Source organism: Phyllobates terribilis, unplaced genomic scaffold, assembly GCF_046119375.1.
Source record: "Phyllobates terribilis strain yellow unplaced genomic scaffold, ASM4611937v1 Scaffold_3__8_contigs__length_932513732, whole genome shotgun sequence".
Classification (NCBI taxonomy): domain Eukaryota; kingdom Metazoa; phylum Chordata; class Amphibia; order Anura; family Dendrobatidae; genus Phyllobates; species Phyllobates terribilis.
The window spans coordinates 702,194,726-702,218,652 of record NW_027362763.1 but is presented as its reverse complement, the minus strand read 5'-3'; the positions used below and the strand labels follow the sequence as shown (position 1 = coordinate 702,218,652).

At 42.5% G+C, this 23,927-nt stretch overlaps 1 protein-coding gene across 3 annotated transcripts in view; it reads right to left on the bottom strand.

Moving 5' to 3' along the window:
- The window catches only part of LOC141257430 (spermatogenesis-associated protein 7 homolog), a 418,618-nt gene extending 399,695 nt beyond the window's left edge, over nucleotides 1–18,923 (bottom strand). For 2 of the 3 annotated variants that reach the window (XM_073671953.1, XM_073671955.1), the window contains exons 1-2: nucleotides 18,746–18,921; nucleotides 8,657–8,731 (exon numbers count right to left, since the gene is read on the bottom strand). In XM_073671953.1, coding sequence (XP_073528054.1) covers nucleotides 8,657–8,731; nucleotides 18,746–18,920 — 250 coding nt within the window. In that variant the 5' untranslated portion in view covers nucleotide 18,921. Of the gene's footprint in view, nucleotides 1–8,656; nucleotides 8,732–18,745 lie in introns of all 3 variants that reach the window. The other variant, XM_073671954.1, reaches the window with a different exon arrangement.
- Nucleotides 18,924–23,927: the final 5,004 nt, after the last annotated feature.

Sequence of the window (23,927 nt, the reverse complement as noted above, 5' to 3'; positions counted from 1 at the left end):
CAAAAACTCTTACTGTTCCTCTGATTCATTCTTGCCTGGACTATTGTAGTGCTCTAGTAATTGGTCTCCCTCTTACTAAACTCTTCCCTCTTCATTATATCATGAATGCAGCAGCCAGGATCATAATTATGTCCTACTGCTACACTAATGCCGGTGTAACAGGCCAGATTAACCCCCCGCCCAGAATATACCCGGGTTAAAGTGGCCTAGGCCAGATTATACCTCTCCAGATCAGAATATACTCCAGCTGCTGTAGATCAGATTTTTCACGCTTTTGAGAACCATTGAGTGATATACTTAATAACGGGGCCCCAGTCAATGCACAGGGGCCCCAGGCAGCACACAGGGGCTCCAGGTAGCTCACAGGGCCCCAGGCAGTGCACAGGGGGGCAGAGACAGTGCGCAAGGAGGGGGAGAGACAGCGCGCAGGACCCCTGTGAGCTTTCTTTGCCCCCCTGTGTGCTGTCTGGGACCCCCTGTGTGATGTCTGGGGCCCCGTTCTTGAGTATATCATTCAATCCTGTGCGATGTCTGGGGCCCCTGTGCGACGTCTGGGGCCCCTGTGCAACGTCTGGGGCCCCGTTCTTGAGTATATCACTCAATCCTGTGCGATGTCTGGGGCCCCTGTGCAATGTCTGGGGCCCCTGTGCAACGTCTGGGGCCCCTGTGCAACGTCTGGGGCCCCTGTGCAACGTCTGGGGCCCCGTTCTTGAGTATATCACTCAATCCTGTGCAATTTTTGGGGCCCCTGTGCGACGTCTGGGGCCCCTGTGCGACGTCTGGGGCCCCGTTCTTGAGTATATCACTCAATGGTTCTCATAAGCATGAAAAATCTGATCTACAGCAGCAGGGGTATATTCTGGACCAGAGGAGTATAATCTGGCCTAGGCCAATTTATACCCTGGGGTATAGTTTGGCCTAGGCTATAATATACCCATGGTCTATACTCCTCTAGGGCAGAATATTAGCGTGTTTTTGCTGCTGTAGTGCTACAGTATATATAGATGCACATAAACAAATCATATACCATTTCATGCGGCTTTTGTCAGATTTTGATGTGGTCTGCAGCAGATTTCCCTCATACACGTGACACGGAGAAATCTGCTGTGATTCTGCACAAAAAATCCACATCATTGGGATGCGGATTTTGATGCAGATTGGCTGCTTATTTTTTCCCTGTGGAAAATCAGCAGCAAATCTAGTGCATGGGAACTGGTGGACTAGACTTAGAGCATGTGTTGGAGGCATTACATTGAACTGACAGTAGATGGTGCAGTTCCATCAGTGCATAGTTAATGTTATGTGTTGTAACTTGTTATGTATGTTTCTCCCTGCTCTCTATGATATGCACTTGTTAAGTTCTCCAGTGTGAGTTCCTATTCTATCCTGATAAGGTATATAAAGTGAACTTGGAACACTTCCAACAAAAAAATAAGTTTTCCAATTTTGACAACAATGGAAGACCAACTGTATGATCAGCTTTTGAGATTCTATACTGCAACAGAACAAAAGTACCCCCAGTGGATCTACGATCTACCTCCAGAGAAACGTTCAAATGCCAAGTCCCAGTTTAGACAAACACCTAAGCCATATCGAGCAGAGAAAGCCGACTGCCAAAAATCCTGAAGGCTTGTCACGACAACCCACCTTCTGGTGGCCATTTTGGCAGAGATAAAACATTTGCCAAAATTTCTTACCGTTATTACTGGAAGGGAATGAAGAAAGATGTTCACCAACATGTCAAAGCCTGTCAAAAATGTTTTGTCACAAAATCAGCAAAGAGGCGCCACCACTCAACAGTGTACCAGCGCCTGAAAAAGTATGGAGCTTAGTTGGGATTGATATGATCGGTCCTCTTCAGGAAACATCAAACGGCAACAAAAATATAGTTGCTGTCACTGATCATTTCTCCAAGTGGACTGAAGCAACAGCTGTTCGAGACAAGAGTGCCATGTTAGTAGCAAAATTTTTGTACACCATTATTTGCCACTTAGGCTGTATGGACACTTTGATTAGCGACCAGGGAAGAGAGTTTGTGAACTCGATCATCGACAACCTGATGGATCATTGTCAAACAGATCACCGCATTTCATCTGCCTACCACCCACAAACAAATGGCCAGCGGGAAAGTGACAATCGAACACTCAAAGAATCTTTTAGCAAGCTTGTCAATGACCAAGGAACCAACTGGGACCAGTTCATCCCTGGTGTTTTGTTTGCCTATCACACATCTGTGCATGCCTCAACCAAGTGCACTCCATTTCAGGTCATGTATGGACGAAAGGCTAAGCTTTCTATTGACCTCAATCCATCAGCAAATGACACTCTGGATGTCATGTCTCTTTCAGATGATGCCAACCCTGATGTGCTAAATACACTCACAACCGTTCATAACAGGATCCACTCAACTGTAAATATCAACATCCATTCTGCTCAGGAACACCAAAAGTGTGCCTTTGATCGCCGACACAACAGCAACAAAGAAATCACTGCTGGCACCATTGTTTATATCAAGAATCAATATCGTATTCATCGCATGGGTTCAAAGATGGAACCACGCTTGTTTGGACCCTACTTAGTTGTGGAATCCTTAACCAAGGGACGAGTAAAACTTAAGAACAATAAGACTGGCAAGATACTAAGCAACACCTACCATGTCAGCAACCTTAAGATTTACCAGGATGAAGAGACTTCTCTACCACCCCAGTCCCCTGATGACTCTCCCAGTGACTCTGCCACACAGAAACACAAGCAAAGCAAGACTTTCAACCCACTACCAAGTTCAGGAAGGAAGTATCTTACCACCACTCTTGACCTTACGTTTAGTAGGGTTGTGTACTTTGGATGCACAAGTGATCTTGGACAACCACGGCGTACGTATAAAACCAAAGGTGATGGGACCTGCTACTTTCGGGACATCAGCTATATGCTGACAGGAACAGAGGACAACTACTCCCTTCTCAGAGCTAGAGTGATCCACCACATGAAAACTGACTTGTCCAAAAAAACTACAGGGCTACTTTAATCAAGATGTGAATGAATATGTGAACACCTCTGGCATCTCTCGTGATGGAGTCTGGGCAACTGATGCAGAAATCATGGCCACAGCAAATCTGTTCAGTTGTGACATCGTCATCCAGTCATCCACAAAAGTCGGTGACACCATGGATGGGTTGATCTATCCCGCAAGCTTCAATCTGCACTCAACAACAGAACATGCACTTTATCTTGAAAACAAGCATGATCATTTTAATATTGTTATCAGTGTTTAACTTTGAACGTTTATATTGTAGTGTCCAGTCACCAGCCATGTGTACGATTATCGGCCGAAAGCCTCTCTGGTGCCAATAATTGCCCCATGTAAAGTTACATTTATAAGCTGAAGTTTCAGAATGTTATAACTTTTATTATATCCTGAACAGTCAAGTTTTTTATGAACCGTTAAGGTTTTCTGGTTGAAGTACAAAAAGTCTGTGTGTGTTTAGAGTTTGAAACAATAAAATGTTGAAAAATTGTTTTCTGGTGAAGTAACAAAAGTCTGTGAGTTTAGAGTTTTAAACAATAAAATGTTGAAAAATTATGTAATTCTTGAGTATATCACTCAATGGTGCTCATAAACATGAAAAATTTGATCTTTAATATACTTAAATCTTTAATATACTCAAGAACGGGGCCCCAGACGTCGCACAGGGGCCGCAGACATCACACAGGGGCCCTAGACATTGCACAGGATTGACTGATATACTCAAGAACGGGGCCCCAGACATCGCACAGGGGGTTCCAAACAGCGTACAAGGGGTCCCAGACAGCGCACAGGGGGGCAGAGACAGCGTACAGGGGGGCAGAGACAGTTCACAGGGGCCCTGCGCGCTGTCTCTTCCCCCCTTGCGCGCTGTCTCTTCCCCTCCCTTGCGCGCTGTCTGGGGCCCCGTGCGCTGTCTCTGCTCCCCCGTGTGCTGCCTGGGGCCCCGTGCACTGCCTGGGGCCCCGTTATTAAGTATATCACTCAATGATTCTCAAAAGCCTGAAAAATCTGATCTACAGCAGCTGGGGTATATTCTGACCAGTAGGGGTATAAACTGTCCTAGGCCAATTTATACCCCGGGGTATAGTTTGGCCTAGGCCAGAATATACCCGGGGTATAATCTGGCCTAGGCCACTTTAACCCCGGGTATATTCTGGGCGGGGGGTTAATCTGGCCTGTTACACCGGCACTCTGTGCCAGTCTTTGCACTAGTTGCCCATCCGCTACAGAATCCAATATAAAGTCATCACACTTACACATAAAGCTCTTAACAGTTCTGCCTCATTTCCTACATCTTCTTCCTTATCTCTGTCTACTACCCTACCCGTCCTCTCCACTCCACTAATAACCTGAGACTAACATCCTCTATAATCCGAACCTTCCACTTCTGTCTCCAGGAGTTCTCTTGTTCTGCACCAGTTTTCTGGAATGTACTACCCCAGACAATCTGGTTAATTCCCAGTATCCACAATTTCAAGTATGCCCTAAAAACACACTTTAGACTGGCCAATCACGTCACCTCATTAATCTAACTAACTATCCCCTGTTCTCTCTTCTACACACTAAATAGCACTCTGTATCTGTACAAATACTGACTGGTGACCGGTTCATGTGAATATCCTATTTATTGTACTGATGGTCGGACCATACAATACAAGCACTTTTTATTTTTACCTTTTGTCCCCCTTATTTTCTTATAGATTGTAAGCTTGCAAGCAGAACCCTCACTCTTTTTGGTATGTGTTGAACTGTGTGTTAGGCTATGTGCCCACGATGCAGAAATGCTCCGGATTATTTCCTAAGAGTTTCTGCATCTCCCTGGCAGAAAAAACACATGCAGATTGTACATACGGATTGTACATGCGGATTGTACATGCATTTTTCCTGCCAGGGACAAGCGAAAGTGAAGCGTTCTTCACATGCATTTCCGCATGCTGGTTGTCAAGCGCTTTCCAAGCGATTATAGCATCACTTGGAAAGTGCTTGTCAACTTCACACTATATAAATCCATGCAACCGGCATAGATTTATATAGTCTGACCGAAAGAATGGTAAAAAATAAAAAATAAATATATACTTACTTTCTGATGGCCCCTGGAGTCTTTGCCTTGGCTTGCCGGCAGCTCGCGGTAGACTAAAGGACCTGCCGACGTGAGCGGTCGCGTGACCCGTCACATGACTAAATGACGTCACAGCAGGTCCTTCAGTCCACCGCGATCTGCCGGCAAGCACAGACAAGCACACCGGGGCCCATCAGAAGGTAAGTATAATATTTATTTTTTATTCTATTCTTTTTTTTTTACAAGTTCTATGGTACCCGGGTCTGGAGGAGAGTCTCCTCTTCTCCAAACCCGGGTACCATCCGCACATTGAAACACATGGAATCCGCATGTACTTATCTAGTGATGCGGATTACATGCGTTCCAATGCAAGTCAATGGCGGTGAAAACGCCGCAATTCCGCAAAATAATTGGTAGTGCTGTGGATTTTTCCGCAATGATAATCCGCAGCGGAAACTTCCGCAGCATGTGCACAGCATATGTGGATTATCATTGGGGAAAATGGCAGGCCTTCTACCAAGCGTTTTTTAAGCGTTTCTACAGCGGAATTGCCGCTGCGAAAACACTTAAAAAACGCATAGTGGGCACACAGCCTTACCCTGTAATGTCTTATCTTGTTTGTACAAGTTCCCACTGAATTGCAAAGTGCTGCAGAATATGTTGGTGCTATAAAAATAAAAAAGAATATATAATTATTATTATTATTGTCACTGGCCTCAACAATGATGCTATTGATTCCAGGAATTGACACTCTAAGATGGTACATAATCAGCTGCCAGAAATAAATGGAAACCATCAGGGACTGATGATAATGTAACTTATACCAGAAAACACTTTAGAGGCAGAGCAATGTTCTATGGGAGTGTTTTAGGAAGAACTGGAAGAGCCCAAAGCAGTGCAACTGGTGGGCTACTCCAATGTAGTTGAAGTGTAGTACTGACATAGGAGAAGAAGAGGGAGCAGTGGTGATGGCAGACATCGACAGGTAGCAGACCAAAGAAAGATAGAGAGTAAGTATGGAAACATTGAGAGGGAGTAGACTTTCCCCCCTTGTCCAAACTTTGCATTATGGAAGACACCCACAAGATAGGATCTAGCTCAGCACGTCCAAGATAGCTGGAGCCAAGAGAGAATGACCGAGGGAGCAAGGTCAAGCAACCGCAATGGAACCTAGTGGTGATGAGATGGCACCTGGTGTACCAACCACACGACTCATAGTAATGTCATACGGACTGTACTGCTCTGTACTGTACTGTTTGTTTGTTTTGCCACAAGTTTTTACCAGAGATTAATCATCTGTTTAGAGAAGCCGACCAGGATACTCGATAAAGCATCAGCGAAACGCACGTCGGATGAGAGGTGTGGCGCCCAGGAGGTTAGTATTATGCTTTACTCATTGACTTTTCATTTTGTGTCTGCTCTACTACAGCCTTCATTGTCATGCACCCTATAGGAGTATATTCTAATGTTCATTGATCTCCTGATTATTAAGATAGGGGTGTTAATAATATAGCACTGTGCACTTTACTTACCCCCCTTATTGTAATCATGGTGATTTGCTATTGATAATTTTTTTCTCCTCTGCAGTTGCATTTGTCATGTGGTATTATTGAGCTAATGTCACTGATTTCTGTACCCCCAGTGTGTGCCCCTTCTTCTTCTTTGGACCTTCTTTTCTCCCTATTTCCCCTTTTCTTAAATTTATGATTCAATAAATTTTGCCATTTTAGCATCCAAACAATTTAGTTGATGTGTCTTTTTCTAGGTTTTGATTTTTGAGAGACACAAATATTATTACTTGCTGTTCTAGCTAATTTTGTTGATGTTATCCAACTTGTATGACCAGGTTTAAAGGGAACCTATGAGCTGAAAACTGCTGCCAGATCCAAGAGCAGCATGTATAAGACGCCGACTGTATGAGTTCAGCCAGGTATGTTTGACTCTGGACATATTGCGGTGTTTCAGAGAAAAACATACTTAAAAAGTTGCACAGGAGATCAAACCAGACAGGTGGGTCCTCGGTGGCCTCTCCTAGCCCACTCCCCTGCAGTGACAGGTTACTTCATAAACATGCATTCAGGGAGAGACCTGTCAGTCACTGGCAGTGGGTGGGGAGAAACCTCCAGGGACCGGCCTTTCTGACTTGTCTCCTGTGCAGCTCGGTCTACGGCGGCTTTTAAAATATGTTTGTCTCTGAAACGCTGCAGCGCTTGGCCAAAATCATATATATATGGCTGAAATCATACAGTCGGTGACTGATACATGCCATCTGTAGATCAGGCAGCACATATCAGCTATCAGGTACTCTTTAATGGATGTTCCTCAACAGGGACAACTGCTGTAGAGTTATAGTTTCCGCTTCCAAATCTGACAATTAGTGATATTTTTTTCTTATCTACATGGCTGGTATTTCTTGACAACATTTAATTATTAACACATAATTATGAGCGCTTCTCATTGCAGTTCACTTTTTTCATTTGCATACTAACTGCCCAATGTAATGGAAAATTTATAACATTCTAATATTGCACTTAAAGGCAAAAAAATGTGAAAAAGGAGAAAACAAAACGATAAATGTTTCAGTTTTTTTTTAGTAATAAGAAATTAGTTTTTTGAAGAATTGATTTTCTAATTCCTATGAATGACTTCAATCATCTATTCCTAGGCATTGCAGTTTTTTGCTTAGCAGAGATTTGTTGTTTCTTGTTTCGGGTTGATTTATGCTGAGCTTCACCTTGTGTTATTTCATTATGACAGATCTGGGTTGTACATGTAACCTGTCAGGAATAATTTTGCAGTGATATATAAGACTCCAGACAAGCGGTTCCACAAATAAAGCTCTTAATTATGGAGGCCTATCATCAGGGGACTCAGACGCTCAATACAAGGAGCACTGAGGTTATGGTGAATTAAAGGGAACTTTACGTCTCTGTTTTCTGCCCTCGCTGATCTATTGGTTTATAAAGGTACAAAGAGAAAAAATAAACAACAAAAAAACTAGAAACTTTCTCTTCCAGCTGCAATGATGACATTTAGACCCCACTTCTCACGCTTCTATTTTGTGGATTTCTTCTCTTCCTTTACCTCAATCCTTACGATAGCCCATCAATATCAGATCACAGGCGGTCCGACTGTCAGCACATGTCAATTAGCAGCTTAAAGTGTCCGCGAGACTGGTACTTTTTGTATCACTTGTGCCGGGTGGAATGGGACAATGCGGTGGTACGGTACACTCTCCTAAGAGAGCCAATAAACTTTAGATGTTTAAAGAAATGACCAATTTTGACCATAAAGTACAATTGTTGGCTGGTTCAGTAAAACTATGGTTTACTTTGACTGACACCGACCATCGAAATACCAATCAGTATCATTGGCCAAAAAATTTCAATATTGGTCGAGGCAGACAGCAATGAATTTTGGGCCATCACTGAATGATTGTTTGTTCTTTGGCCCATTTTCATCTAATGTGTATGGGGGGACCTGGATAAATGAAGATGAGGTCTGTATATGCTACCTGTCTGTTATATATTACTCTAGACATTAACATTTACCTTTTGATTAAAAATACTTACGACTGCTTTTCATGCTCATGTGTCCTCTGAATGGTCCCGACATTGAATACTTGGGAATCATCAAAGATGGAGTCTCTGATAATGAAAAAAGCCAACACATATATTAGCAGACAAGTGTATACATTTGTATTGTTCCTGATACAAAGTCATTAATGAAGCTTCCATAAGTGAAGTACAGGAGGTGCTACTGTCAGAGATGCAGGCAAAAAGGGGCTAAAATATTAACTGCCATCTACTCACTTGTGCATAGGAGCAAATACATTTTTCCATATAAAAGTACCTTATTTAATATAAATTGGTGGGCAAATATGGATCCCATTAAGTTGCACTTTAAAAAAAATATATATATATAGGGTGGGGAAAATAAGTATTTGATGCACTGCTGATTTTGCAAGATTTCCCACCTACAAAGAATGTAGAGGTCTGTAATTTTTATTGTAGGTCACTTCACCTGTGAGAGACACAATCTAAAAAAAAAACAGAAAATCACATTGTATGATTTTTACATAATTAATTTGCATTTTATTGCATGAAATAAGTATTTGATACAATAGAAAAGCAGAACTTAATATTTGGTACAGAAACCTTTGTTTGCAATTATAGAGGTCAGACGTTTCCTGTAGTTCTTGGACCAAGTTTGCACACACTGCAGCAGGGATTTTGGCCCACTCCTCCATACAGATCTTCTCCAGATCTTTCAGGTTTCGGAGCTGTCGCTGGGCAACACCGAGTTTCAGCTCCCTCCAAAGATTTTCTATTGGGTTCAGGTCTGGAGACTGGCTAGGCCACTCCAGGACCTTGAAGTGCTTCTTACGGAGCCACTCCTTAGTTGCCCTGACTGTGTGTTTCGAGTCATTGTCATGCTGGAAGACCCAGCCATGACCCATCTTCAATGCTCTTACTGAGAGAAGGAGGTTTTTGGCCAAAATTTCACGATATATAACTTCATCCATCTTCCCTTCAATACAGTACAGTTTTCCTGTCCCCTTTGCTGAAAAACACCCCCAAAGTATGATGTTTCTCCTACCAAGCTTCATGGTTGGGACAGTGTTCTTGGGGTTGTACTCATCCTTCTTCTTCCTCCAAACATGGCGAGTGGAGTTGATTCCAAAAAGTTTTATTTCGGTCTCATCTAACTACATTACCTTCTCTCGTGCCTCCTCTGGATCAACCAGATGGTCATTGGTGAACTTCAAACGGGCCTGGACATGTGCTGGCGTCAGCAGGGGAACCTTATGTGCCCTGCACGATCTTAATCCATGACGGCGTAGTGTGTAACTAACGGTAATGTTTGAGACTGTGGTCCCAGCTCTCTTCACGTCATTGACCAGATCCTCCCTTGTAATTCTGGGCTGATTCCTGAACTTTCTCAGAATCATCCTTACCCCACGGGGTGAAATCTTGCATTGAGCCCCAGACCGAGGAAGATTGACAGTCATCTTGTGTTTCTTCCATTTCCTATAATTGCGCCACCAGTTGTTGCCTTCTCACCAAGCTGCTTGCCTATTGTCCTGTAGCTAATCCCAGCCTTGCACAGGTCTACAATTTCGTCCCTGGTGTCATTAGACAGTTCTTTGTTTTTGGCCATGGTGGAGAGGTTGGAGTGTGATTGATTGAGTTGTGGACAGGTGTCTTTTATAAAGGTAACGAATTCAAACAGGTGCAATTAATACAGGTAATGAGTGCAGAGTAGGATGGCTTCTTAAAGAAAAACTAACAGTTGTGTGAGAGGCAGAGTTCTTGCTAGTTGGTAGGTGATCAAATACTTATTTGCAATAAAATGCAATTTAATTATGTAAAAATCATACAATGTGATTTTCTGGTTTTTATTTTTAGATTCTGTCTCTCACAGTTGAAGTGTACCTGCGATAAAAATTACAGACCTCTCCATTCTTTGTAGGTGGGAAAACTTGAAAAATCGGCAGAGAATCAAATACTTATTTGCCCTAGTGTAAAAGTTTAAATCAGGCCCCCTTTTAGAAAATGAAAAAAAAATTGGTATCATCTTCCAGAAAAAGTCCGATCTAGCAAACTATAAAATTATTTAGACCATATGTTAAAAAATGATAAAGAAAAGTGATCAAAATGTCATATGCAACCCAAAATAGTATCACTAATAGATCCATGGATGGCAAAAAAAAAAACAAAAACCACAACAACCAAATTTTGGCAACACAAAACAATTTTTTTCCTTATATTATCTAGTCGGTGCCTACATTATTATAAGTACGGTATATATTCCTGCTAACTTTGAGTTGAAATATTCAAGCCCAATATTTGAGGCCTCCCATTGTTCCACGCTTCGTTGAATGCCTAAATGGACACAGGAGCATTCCAATGTCAAGTATAGATTTCAGTGGGGTTTTGGTGTCACCGAGAGCTTTACCAATGCTTTTGACAGAACCGAGATCCTCCATTATTCCCGAAGCCTCTTGGATATTCCGGATGCTCCGATGTACAACCCCTGGCAAAAATGATGGAATCACCAGGCTCGGAGGATGTTCATTCAGTTGTTTAATGTTGTTGAAAAAAATCAGATCACAGACATGGCATAAAACTAAAGTAATTTAAAATGGCAACTTTAGGGCTTTAAGAAACACTAAAATAAATCAAGATTAAAAATGTGGTATTCAGTAAGGGTAATTTTTTTCAGACCAAGCAGAGGGAAAAAATTATGGAATCACTCAATTCTGAGGAAAAAATTATGGAATCACCCTGTAAATTTTCATTTCCAAAACTAACACCTGCATCAAATTAGAGCTGCTCCTTAGTCTGCATCTAATAAAGGAGTGATCACACCTTGGAGAGCTGTTGCACCAAGTGGACTGACATGAATCACGGCTCCAACATGAGAGATGTCAATTGAAACAAAGGAAAGGATTATCAAACTCTTAAAATAAGGTAAATCATCAAGCAATGTTGCAAAAGATGTTGGTTGTTCACAGTTAGCTGTGTCTAAAATCTGGACCAAATACAAACAACATGGGAAGGTTGTTAAAGGTAAACATGCTGATAGACCAAGGAAGACATCAAAGCGTCAAGACCAGAAACTTAAAGCAATATGTCTCCAAAACAGGAAATGCACAACAAAACAAATGAGGAACGAATGGGAGGAAACTGGAGTCAATGTCTGTGACCGAACTGTAAGAAACCGCCTAAAGGAAATAGGATTTATATACAGAAAAGCTAAACATAAGCAACCATTAACACCTAAACAGAAAAAAATAAGGTTACAATGGGTAAGGAAAAGCAAGCGTGGCCTGTGGATGACTGGATGAAAGTCATATTCAGTGATGAATCGCGAATCTGCATTGGGCAAGGTGATGATGCTGGAACTTTTGTTTGGTGCCTTTCCTATGAGATTTATAAAGATGACTGCATGAAGAGAACATGCAAATTTCCACAGTCATTGATGATATGGGGCTGCATGTCAGGTAAAGGCACTGGGGAGATGGCTGTCATTACATCTTCAATAAATGCCCAAGTTTACATTGATATTTTGGACAGTTTTCTTATCCCATCAATTGAAAGGATGTTTGGGGATGATGACATCATTTTTCAAGATGATAATGCATCCTGCCATAGAGCAAAAACTGTGAAAACATTCCTTGAAAGAAGACACATAAGGTCAATGTCATGGCCTGCAAATAGTCCGGATCTTAATCCAATTGAAAATCTTTGGTGGAAGTTGAAGAAAATGGTCCATGACAAGGCTCCAACCTGCAAAGTTGATCTGGCAACAGCAATCAGAGAAAGTTGGAGCCAGATTGATGAAGAGTACTGTTTGTCACTCATTAAGTCCATGCCTCAGAGACTGCAAGCTGTTATTAAAGCCAGAGGTGGTGCAACAAAATACTAGTGATATATTGGAGTGTTCTTTTGTGTATTTGTTTTTCATGATTCCATATTTTTTTCCTCAGAATTGAGTGATTCCATAATTTTTTCCCTCTGCTTGGTCTGAAAAAAATTACCCTTACCGAGTACCACATTTTTTATCTTGATTTCTTTTAGTGTTTCTTAAAGCCCTAAAGTTGCCATTTGAAATGACTTTAGTTTTGTGCCATGTCTGTGATCTGCTTTTTTTCAACAACATTAAACAACTGAATGAACATCCTCCGAGCCCGGTGATTCCATAATTTTTGCCAGGGGTTGTAAAACCTTAATAAGTGCATATTACATTTTTAGCCGTCTAGAATAAATTATTATAATCAGGTTGGGTGGAGTGACTCTTTAAAGTAACTAAATGGGTCAAAATATGTGATCTGAAAATTTCTCCCTCCTAGAGAATACATTTCTTTCCAGTACTCTACATGGTGGGCTGATGCTTTAGCAAGCAAACTGAAGTAGGTCAGCACAGGCTGACTAGGTGTATGTCTCCTCAGCATTATCCCCTGACGGTAGCTTAACAAGTAGTGGCCACGGAGCGCAGGCTTATTTATAATGCATGGAGAAAGCACTGAACATGTTCGCTGCTGAGAGACGCAATTCATGGTTGTTTGTAGTCATACATTTAATTTAGGGAGCGAAGGACATCACTACTGCTAAAAACAAAAGGACCTAAAGAAGGCTGAATAATCCAAACTATTGAGGTCAGTCTCCCAGGTGGCATTTACTTAGAAAAAGCAAAATGCAAAAATTGCAGTGCATCTCATTGACACGATTTTAGGCATACATTTATAATTTAACACAATCGCTCTATACCTCACATTTTTTTCTACTTGTGCTGAATCATTTCCATATTGACCTCCACGAAGAAGAATATTATCCCAATGACACCTGCAAACAAGACTTCTACTTATGCAGTGCTTCAGTGCAAAACAACCATGTTGTCCCCAAAGAAAAAGTCGTAGAGGGACACTACATAGAAATCTTATTTTTATGCCTGGTGACATGGCAGGACATTGAGATATCATCGCGGTCATTACTTTCATTGCAGAGAATCAGAATTTTAACAAGAGCAGAATCTAGTTAGGACTATGGCTATCCTATGGGTTTGGCTGACTTTAGGACTTCATATGGAAGTTGTTTTTTTTAGTGCCATAAATGGATCACAACCTGTTATAGAATTGAAGAAAAATGTTTTCAAAAAGTTGTAGCAGAAAACATTTTCTGTCTTTCCTTTGATTGGATCTGATCATGTTTTTTTAGCACTTTTTTATGTCTCCCATCTGAATAGGGCCTTAGGGTCTTCACCAGCTCCGCTTTCTGTCTGTCGACAGAAGCCATACTAAGAGATGAACTTTTTTTATTGGTTACAATGCTGTGTTGATAGGTTTTTTTTTTGGAGTCGTTGGGATGGGGTCATGGGAGCTTAAAATTGGAGACAATGTGCTACAGGACTGCAGTCATCATCAGAGGGAGGACCTTCTTGAACACAGTCGCCGTAAAGCAGCTTATGTTGTTTGACCAAACTTTGTAATTTTGAAAAACTTTGCTTAGCAAACTGTAAAAATGTGAACATTTAGATGTGAAGATATTATCTATTCTACTTATTGGGAATTAGATTTTTTGGTTTGAGGTTGCCTCCAGGTCTGGTCTTGGTGCCTGATGTAGAACCTTTTAGTGATGTCCTTCCCATGTAAAAGAGCCAAAATACAGTCTCCAAATAACACCACCCAAGCAGTAAGCTAAGGATTGTAGCGGCATCCTGTGCAATTACACTACTGTAAGTTCGGGCACTAAATGTGGTCATGGAGGTGGAAGCTCTGAATGCATAGATTTAGGCCAGTAGCTCTCCTTTAGGGATGAAAGATGATCTTTTCTGTAATACTGCACAGGTCCCATGTTCTTCACACCATTGGTCATCAGCTCACCGGTTGCAATTGCCTTCTTTGAATGTGACACGTAAAAAACCTTCATAAATGAATGGCCATCCATGTAATTAAAGTATGGCTCAAGCCCACCAGAATGGCAGCCGCCAGTGAAACTAGCCATAAACATTAGATAGCGGTTCAGTTGACAGCTATCTCTCCCGAGTCAGCCATACATAACCAAGTGTCCCTGTATTCTCTATAAGAGGACTGACTCTTCAGTTCACCCTGTCAATCAAAATGTTCTTCTGTTGAAATTTCAACTGCTAGATCTTTTTCTCCTCGGCATCACCTGTCGAGGAGGAATTAGAAGGCTCAATACACATTAGACTATTGGCCAACCACACCTAAATTTGGATGATTTTTATCTAATGTCTATAGGGGCCTTAATTGACTCATTGTAAATTCTGTCAGTTCAAAAAGACTACTTCCGACAGTCTTGACGCTACTGCGTCTAGCCTTCATTCTTTATCCCCTATAGGGGATCTGGATTTACAACGGGAACTCCTGGGTTATGCCCATGAAGTAGCTGCTTCCTAAAGGAGCAAGCCTGAGGAAAGGGAGGTCAAAGCCGGGTCAGTATCAAGAGGGACCGAAACAAGGAAAGGATCAGCAAGCTAAACCAAAGTCAAAGGAATAGCTAGGGTCAGATACGAGAAGGACAGTCAGTAAGAAGAGTTAGCTAATCTGGGGTCAAAATCTTGTGGGATTACAGAGACAGATGTAGTCAAGAAATAAGTCAGGTCAAAATCAGGAATAATAGCAGTATCAGATAACAGGGGTAAGTCCAAGCAATAACTGAAAACTCTCAGCAGTTGGTTCGGAGTTTAAGTAGGGTGTGGTACTACCCCATTGGGCACAGGAGCTAATTATTCCGGCTGAGCTCTTGGACAGCATACACATCTATTCTGCACACAGTGATATAGACCTTAACAACTCCTCCTTTACCTGTGCCACTTGCAAGGTGAACATGTAGGCGGCAGGCAACATATGTAGACTTCGCTGTAGGAGATCCAGGTTGGGATATAACCCTCATAAAGAGGATTTCCAAGCGGAGGACCCTCTTCTATGATGTCCATGTGTCTTATGAAGGCCAATTGTCTTTATGAGACTACCGCTTTAACGTAGACCCTAAAATGTGGTCTTATTATGACCTCTTGATACTGGCCCTAGTCACTGCAAAAAGTGGTCGTGGACTCGTGGCTAATTTACAACTATAATTGGATCCCACAAGAGCTCCATAGTCCTAAGCGTCATAACAGCTAAGTCCATTATATGTGGATATGTCCTGTGCAGTAAATGTCATTACAGATCGTATAGGAAGAGTAGAGAACAATGACAGGAATGGGGAATTTGTTATTTCACTGTGTTATTAGTAGTGTGAGGATATGGATGTGCATTAAGAAATTATGTTATTACTGCAAATGAGCATTCATTTACCTCTCATTAATAAATCATTAGCGTTGAAAATATTAACTCCGCGCACATCAGTCTGAATAAAAGGAATAAAGCACCCTTTTGAGTTTCATTATTAGCAATTGTGAAGCCACTACTGACATGATAACTACTTATAATGATAGTATTAGTAATAAGAATTTTGCAATATTTGCAAGAAATTTGAATGATTAACATATTTGATTGTGCAATTTTTTTTATTTAAGAAAATGATCCAATATGACATGTCTGTGAGTGGCAAAAGTATGTGAACCTTAGCTTTCAGTATCTATTTGTGACTCCTTTGCAGCAGTGAAGGCATCTAAACATATCCGGTAACTGTTGATTAGTTGATCGGCTTAGAGGAATTTTAGCCATTTCTTCCTACCAAACAGATTCAACTCTGTTATGTTTGAACTTCTTGCTTCAGGTCCTTCCACAACATTTCTATAGGATTAAAATAATCTGTATTTATTACTAAATAAACCTGATGAGATTGGTGTATTTGTGGCGCCCCTGCAGGTTCAGTCGCCACAGAGGTACTGCATCTCACCCAGAGGTGTGGTATCCCACTCTCAGGTAAGGATGGAGTACTACCCGGGACCCACACAATTGTATCCATTACACTTCAGGAGGGAAGGGCGAGATTGCTTCTAAGGGAGAGCACAGTCCCTGGTCCCTAGCTGGAGGGTGGAACCATGTAGTGGGTGTGGGTGGAGGAAGAAGACTGGGGAGCACTTCAGCAGTAGTAAAAAAAGGGGGAGCCATCTTGAGAGAGTGTGTTCAGTCAGAGGAGGACAGTGAGAGGAGCAGGATGTTTGAACTTCTTGCTTCAGGTCCTTCCACAACATTTCTATAGGATTAAAATAATCTGTATTTATTACTAAATAAACCTGATGAGATTGGTGTATTTGTGGCCCCCCTGCAGGTTCAGTCGCCACAGAGGTACTGCATCTCACAGAGAGGTGTGGTATCCCACTCTCGGGTAAGGATGAAGTACTACCCGGGACCCACACAATTGCATCCATTACACTTCAGGAGGGAAGGGCGAGATTGCTTCTAAGGGAGAGCACAGTCCCTGGTCCCTAGCTGGAGGGTGGAACCATGTAGTGGGTGTGGGTGGAGGAAGAAGACTGGGGAGCACTTCAGCAGTAGTATAAAAAGGGGGAGCCATCTTGAGAGAGTGTGTTCAGTCAGAGGAGGACAGTGAGAGGAGCAGGAGCTCTGCAGGAGCTCTGCTCAGGAGGAGCGGACCTGAGTTGAGAGGCCCAGGAGGGAAGGCTGAAGAGGAAGGGAGCGGAGGAAGGCTCCAAAAGTGAGGGGATCCCAGGGGCACGGGAAGTGCGGATGCCACCCATGCGCCCGAATCTACCAGGACCTGGAGGGATCAGGCCGCAGAGGGGACCGGCCCCTAAACTAGTGGAGAACTACAAGGCTCAGCTAGAAACCGGAGGCTTCTGCACTTTCAGGGTGTAGTTGCTAATTGCCGCAACTAAATCCCTGCAAAGGTAGCCACACAGGATTCAGGGGACTGCAGGTTGCTCACCAAAATATGAGGTTACCGGCTTGGGACACTGGTTGCGAGGCGCAGGGCAGGAGGGTGAGAGCCAGCCCAGGAAGACGACCGAGGAAGGCACACAGACTGGGGTCCCGTTACATACTCTTGAGATACCTGGGAGTTTGCTGAACCCCTCCCTTGGTGAACACAGAACGGTGTGGGCAGTTACCCTGCCGCTGGTAACTTGGAGTCTGAAAACCGTGAGTAAAGCTTGAAGACTGCACCCCACTGTGTCTGTGAATAATTGCTGCGCCATCACTCGCCCTGTACTACACAGCACCAGTCACATCTACTTCATACAACACCTACACTGCCCTGGAGCTTAGTTTTACCTGTGGAGAGCTGACCCAACTCTGCTGCGTCACCATCAGCTCCAGAGGATCTGCACTGCAGCGGCGGCTCCACATAGCCGCACACCACAGGTGGCGTCACGAACATTAAACTATAAAAACTATAAATCCCCTTTTATTGACCGCCCTGGGTCACGGACCGGGTCACTACCACTGTGACATCCCCTGCACCGACCGGCCCGGCACCGAGTACCCCACGGCCCAGGGGGTGCGTCATACTTACTTCAAAATCCATATCAAATGGCAGTATAATTCTGATATTAAAATGAGCATGCTATAATACACATCTATTCATCTCCCCGCACCCAGCCTGACTAACAGCTGCAGCTTATACTGAGCAGTGTGAGATTGAGGCAGCAAGGAAGAGGGACACTGAGAAGCTGTCAATCAGGGTAGGTGGCTGGAGATTCAGCAACAGCAGGGAGGAGGGACACTGAGCAGTCGTCAATCAGGCTAGTTGGACAGCAATTTAGCAGCATGAAAGAGGGACGCTGAACTGTCAAACAGGCTAGGAGGGTGGAGATTTAGAAGCAGCACAGAGAAAGGTACAGCAGAGCTGTCAATCAGGGTACGTGGGTGGAGATTCAGCAACAGCAGGGAGGAGGGACACTGAGGAGTCATCAATCAGGCTAGTTGGGCAGCAATTTAGCAGCATGAAGGAGGGACACTCAACAGCAGCTCAAAGGGGGGGAGGCGCTGTCAATCAGTCTAAGTCAATAGAGATTCAATGTCAATTTCCAGGTGGGTGGACATTAGGTTAAACGTTCATAAAGAATTATACAATCATTCTGAAGTGGATTTTCAAAATAAGTACACCATCTTCATCATGTCGAAGAAATATTGTGAAATCTGGTCACAGGTCCGAATGGAAGTTTCTTCCAGTGTAACTTTCTTAAAAGTGGAAAAACAGAGTAAGATGAATACGATTTGTACTCACCTCCGTGTATCAGAGACATCGGTAAACTGAAGGAATCACTTTCTCCAGGACACAGTGTACATGGAAACCCTTTACTACGGGTGAATGGATTCACGTGAAGATTAGCACAAGGCAGTCTCCGCACTGACTGCTGTACACAGAGCGCGGGTGTGGTGAGTAAGTATGTGATCCCCATAACAACTCGGACCTGACTGTAAACATTCTCCAGCTCAGGAAACAAGAAGAGCAAATATGCAGACAAGGTAAAAGCACATTATGTCATCAAAGGAGAATATTCACATCATGCATTTAACCCTTTCTCGCTGCGGTCATTTTAATTTTATGTTTTCACTTTTTGTTTTTCTTTCCCCTTTTTTTCAGTTGCTAAAATGTTTTAATTTTAAGGTGGAGGGTCTTTGCAAGTTTTGGGCTGCATTTCCTCAAATTACGTTGTGGGTTTGGTCAAGATTAATGATATCCTCAATGAAATACAGACAAATACTTTTCCATCATGTAATACCATGAGAGAGGCATCGTATTGGCTCCAAATTTACTCTGCAGTCAGGAACGACCCCCAAACATCCAGCCAATGTCATTAAGTACCATCTTCACAGTAAAGAAGAACAAGAAGTCCTGGAAGCGATGATCTGGCCCCCACAGAGCTCTGATCTCGACATCATCCAGTCCGTCCGGGATTACATGAAGAAACAGAAGGGTTTGCCAAAGCGACATCCACAGAAGATCTGTGGTCAGTTCTCCAAGATGTTTGGAACACCCTTCTGCCGAGTTCCTTCAAAAACTGTGTACAAGTGACCAAGAAGAACTGATGAAGGCAAAGGGTGGTCACCAGATATTGATGTGATTTAGATTTCTCTTTTGTTCATTTACTTTGCATTTTGATAAATTAGGCCTCATTCAGATATCGGAGTTTTTCTCGTACTTGAAAATCAGACTCTGATCAGAGTTTGATCAGAGTGTGGTATGAGTGTCATCCAATTTTCCTGTATGTGGAGAAATTAAAAAACCTTCTCCATTCTGACAGTCCGTGATGTCATCTGAGTACAGTTCGATATTTTCACAGACCCATTGACTTGCATTGCCGATTTTGATCTGACCCTTGGATCAAAATAAGACATGTCTTCGATCTTTGCCGTGGACCATTCGGCCTGAGGAAAAAAATTGGACATGTGAATAATCCCATAGAATATCATGGTACGAAGGAGTGGGAAAAAGGGAGAGGAGAGTCAGGTCATCAGGTCCTGCTGCACTTGCAATCACGGAAGGAGTATCACATGGAGCCATCCAGGTGAAGGCTGCAAAGCCAGATGGAAAAGAGAAATCCTCCAGAGATGGAAAAGGTAAATATAAAACTTCACATTTAACAGTCATCTTATGCTAATACGGCAGAACCACTTGCATGTTTCAAATCAATGCGTTTCGGCATAAAGCCTTACTAATCTATGAGTAAGGCTTTATGCTGAAACGCGTTAGTTTGAAGCATGCAAGTGATTCTGCTGTATTAGCATAAGATGACTTTTAAATATACAGTGGTGTGAAAAAGTATTTGCCCCCTTCCTGATTTCTTATTCTTTTGCATGTTTGTCACACTTAAATGTTTCAGATCACAAAACAAATTTAAATATTAGACAAAGACAAAACAAGTCCACACAAAATGCAGTTTTTAAATGAAGGTTTTTATTATTAAGGGAAAAAGAAATCCAAACCTACAGGGCCCTGTGTGAAAAAGTGATTTTACCCCTTATTAACACATAAATAACTGTGATTTATCACATCTTTGGGATTCTGAGTTCAATTTCCCTAGCCACACACAGGCCTGATTACTACCATACCTGTTCTCAATCAAGAAATCACTTAAATAGGACCTGTCTGACAAAGTGAAGTAGACCAAAAGACCTTCAAAAGCTAGACATCATGCTGTGATCCAAGGAAATTCGGAAAAAAAGAGAAACAAAGTAATTGAGATCTATCAGTCTTGAAAAGGTTATAAAGCTATTTATAAAGCTTTGGGACTCCAGTGAACCACAGCGAGAGCCATTATCCACAAATGGCGAAAACATGGAACAGTGGTGAACCTTCCCAGGAGTGGCTGACCGACCAAAATTACCCCAAGAGCGCAGCGACGACTCATCCAAGACCTCACAAAAACATCCAAAGAATTGCAGGCCTCACTTGCCTCAGTTAAGGTCAGTGTTCATGACTCCACCATAAGATAGAGACTTGGCAAAAATGGCAATACAAAAACCACTCCTGAGCAAAAAGAACATAACGGCTCGTCTCAGTTTTGCCAGAAAATATATTGATGATCGCCAAGACTTTTGGAAGAATACTCTGTGGACTGATGAGACAAAAGTTTATCTTTTTGGAAGGTGTATGTCCCATTACATTTGGCGTAGACGTAACACAGCATTTCAGAAAAGGAACATCATACCAACAGTAAAATATGGTGGTGGTAGTTTGATGATCTGGGGGTGTTTTGCTGCTTCAGGACCAGGAAGACTTTCTGTGATAAATGAAACCATGAATTCTGCTGTCTACCAAAAAATCCTGAAGGAGAATGTCCATCTGTTCGTGATCTCAAGCTGAATCGCACTTTAGTTATGAAGCAGGACAGTGATCCAAAACACACCAGCAAGTCCACCTCTGAATTGCTTAAGAAAAACAAAATTAAGACTTTGGAGTGGCCTAGTCAAAATCCTGACCTTAATCCGATTGAGATGCTATGGCATGTTCTTAAAAAGGCGGCTCATGGCCGGAAACCCTCCAGTGTGGCTGATTTACAACAATTTTGCAAAGATGAGTGGGCAAAAATTCCTCCAGAGCGTTGTAAAAGACTCATTGCCAGTTATCACAAACGCTTGATTGCAGTTGTTGCTGCTAAGGGTGGCCCAACCAGTTATTAGGTTTAGGGGGCAATCACTTTTTCACACAGGGCCCTGTAGGTTTGGATTTCTTTTTCACTTAATAATAAAGACCTTCATTTAAAAACTGCATTTTGTGTTTACTTGTGTTATCTTTGGCAAATATTTAAATTTGTTTTGCGATCTGAAACATTTAAGTGTGACAAACATGCAAAAGAATAAGAAATCAGGAAGGGGGCAAACACTTCTTCACACCACTGTACCTAATAAATGTGTAGTTTTACATTTACCTTTTCCACTGCTGGAAGATTTCGCCTTTCTATAGAATATCATGGGTACAAGTGCTATCCGTGAAAAACACTGATAACACTCATACGCAAAAATCGGACATCTGAATAAGGCTTTCATTTTATTTATGAAAGCATCCTTATTTTGCAGCATTTTTTCCACACCTGGCTAAAACTTTTTTACAGTAAATATACATATACTTTACTGTAGAAAAGTTTTAGGCAGGTCTGGAAAAAATTCTGCAAAATAAAGATGCTTTCAAAAATAGAATAAATAGTTTAATTTATCAATTATATCAATTAACAAAATGCAAAGTGAATGAACAAAAGAAAGTGAGTGTATATATTAATATTTAGAAAATAAAATGGTGTTCAAAGGTTGTATGAGATTATGAAGCAGACTACTCCTGTTTCACAAAAAAAGATACAATTTTCCACTGACTACCACTGATATTACAATATTCACTTGAGTGGGATAAGTTGCAATATCACACACAACCACAGGCAATAGTGGCACTGTTTCTAAAAAACAAACAAACTAAGCAAAAAAAAAAAAAAAAAACAGGCTTTTTTCTAAATTTTTACAAGTTTTATTTTCCCTTATCCTTTAAACAGAGAAACCCATATAAAGAAAAGAAAACAACACGATTTGTTCTGCATGTTTCTTCTTTTCCACGCATTTTATGATGGAGACTAAAAATCTGATGTTTTCGAATTATCCGCTATTAATGTTCCAAGAGCTCATAACAACTAATGCATAAACCACTCGCGTGCAAAGTTTGCAGAGTGTTCTGGTCATAGCTGCAATAATATTATCAACTATTAATGTTTAATTTGTTTGTGTTGTTTGGATCCTTGTTTTTTTCTTCCCCCGACATGGAAGCTGTAATTATAATTTGTTTACCCTTCACTCATGATTGGTTTTGATTGAGCGTGATGGAAAATTCAGGCAGTCTCCATATTTAGCCATGATCTCAAGAAAATTTTACAATTATTCAAATCAGTAACAACGGCAGAACATTGAGGCTTTACTCATTGATGTCTCATGCAAGCTGTGCAATGATAGCATTAGCTACCATGTACTATCCCAGTCAGTTCCATAATGAATAGAGTGGTAGTGTACGTGTGAGACCACCGATGCAATAAAAGGGCTATTGCAAGATCTCCATGACTTTTGCAGATTCTGGCTGTTTGAACGGTACTGTGGCGCCCCTGCAGGTTCAGTCGCCACAGAGGTACTGCATCTCACCCAGAGGTGTGGTATCCCACTCTCAGGTAAGGATAGAGTGCAGCCCGGGACCCTAACACCTGCATCCAACACGTCCACTTCAGTAGGGCAAGGCGAGATTGCTCCTAAGGGAGAGCACAGTCCCTGCTCCCTGGCTGGAGTGGAGGGGAACCAAGTGAGGGGGAACCATGTAGTGGGTGTGGGTGGAGGACGTAGATTAGGGGAGCACTTGTAAAGGAGGTGTATAAAAGAGGGAACCATCTTGTTTGAGGGAGTGGAGTCAGAGAAGCCAGTCAGAGGAGGAGAAGTGAAAGGAGCAGGGGCTCTGCAGGAGCTCTGCTCGGGAGGCGGGCCTAGCCCGAGAGGCCCAGGACTGAGAGAGGAGAGGGAGCAGGAGAAAGGCTCCAGGAACAGAAGGGATCCCAGGGGGACAGGAAGTCCTGGAGGCCACCCGTACGCCCGAATCTGCCAGGCGGTGGAGGGATCGAGCCGCAGAGAGGACCGGCCCCTAAACTAGTGGAGAACTACAAGGCTCAGCTAGGAACCGGAAGCTGCTGTACTGAAAAGGTGGCCACAGAGGGTCCAGGGGACTTCAGGTCGCCCGACCAGACCCGAGGCTACCGGATTGGGACACTGATTGCGAGGCGCAGGGCAGGAGGGCGAGAGCCAGTGCAGGAAGACAACTGAGGAAGGCACATAGAAAGGGGTCCTGTCAGGCACTCTTGAATTACCTGAGGGATTGCTGAACCCCTGCCTGGTGAACACAGCACGACGTGGGAGGTTGTAGTCCGGAACCTGTTAACTGAGGA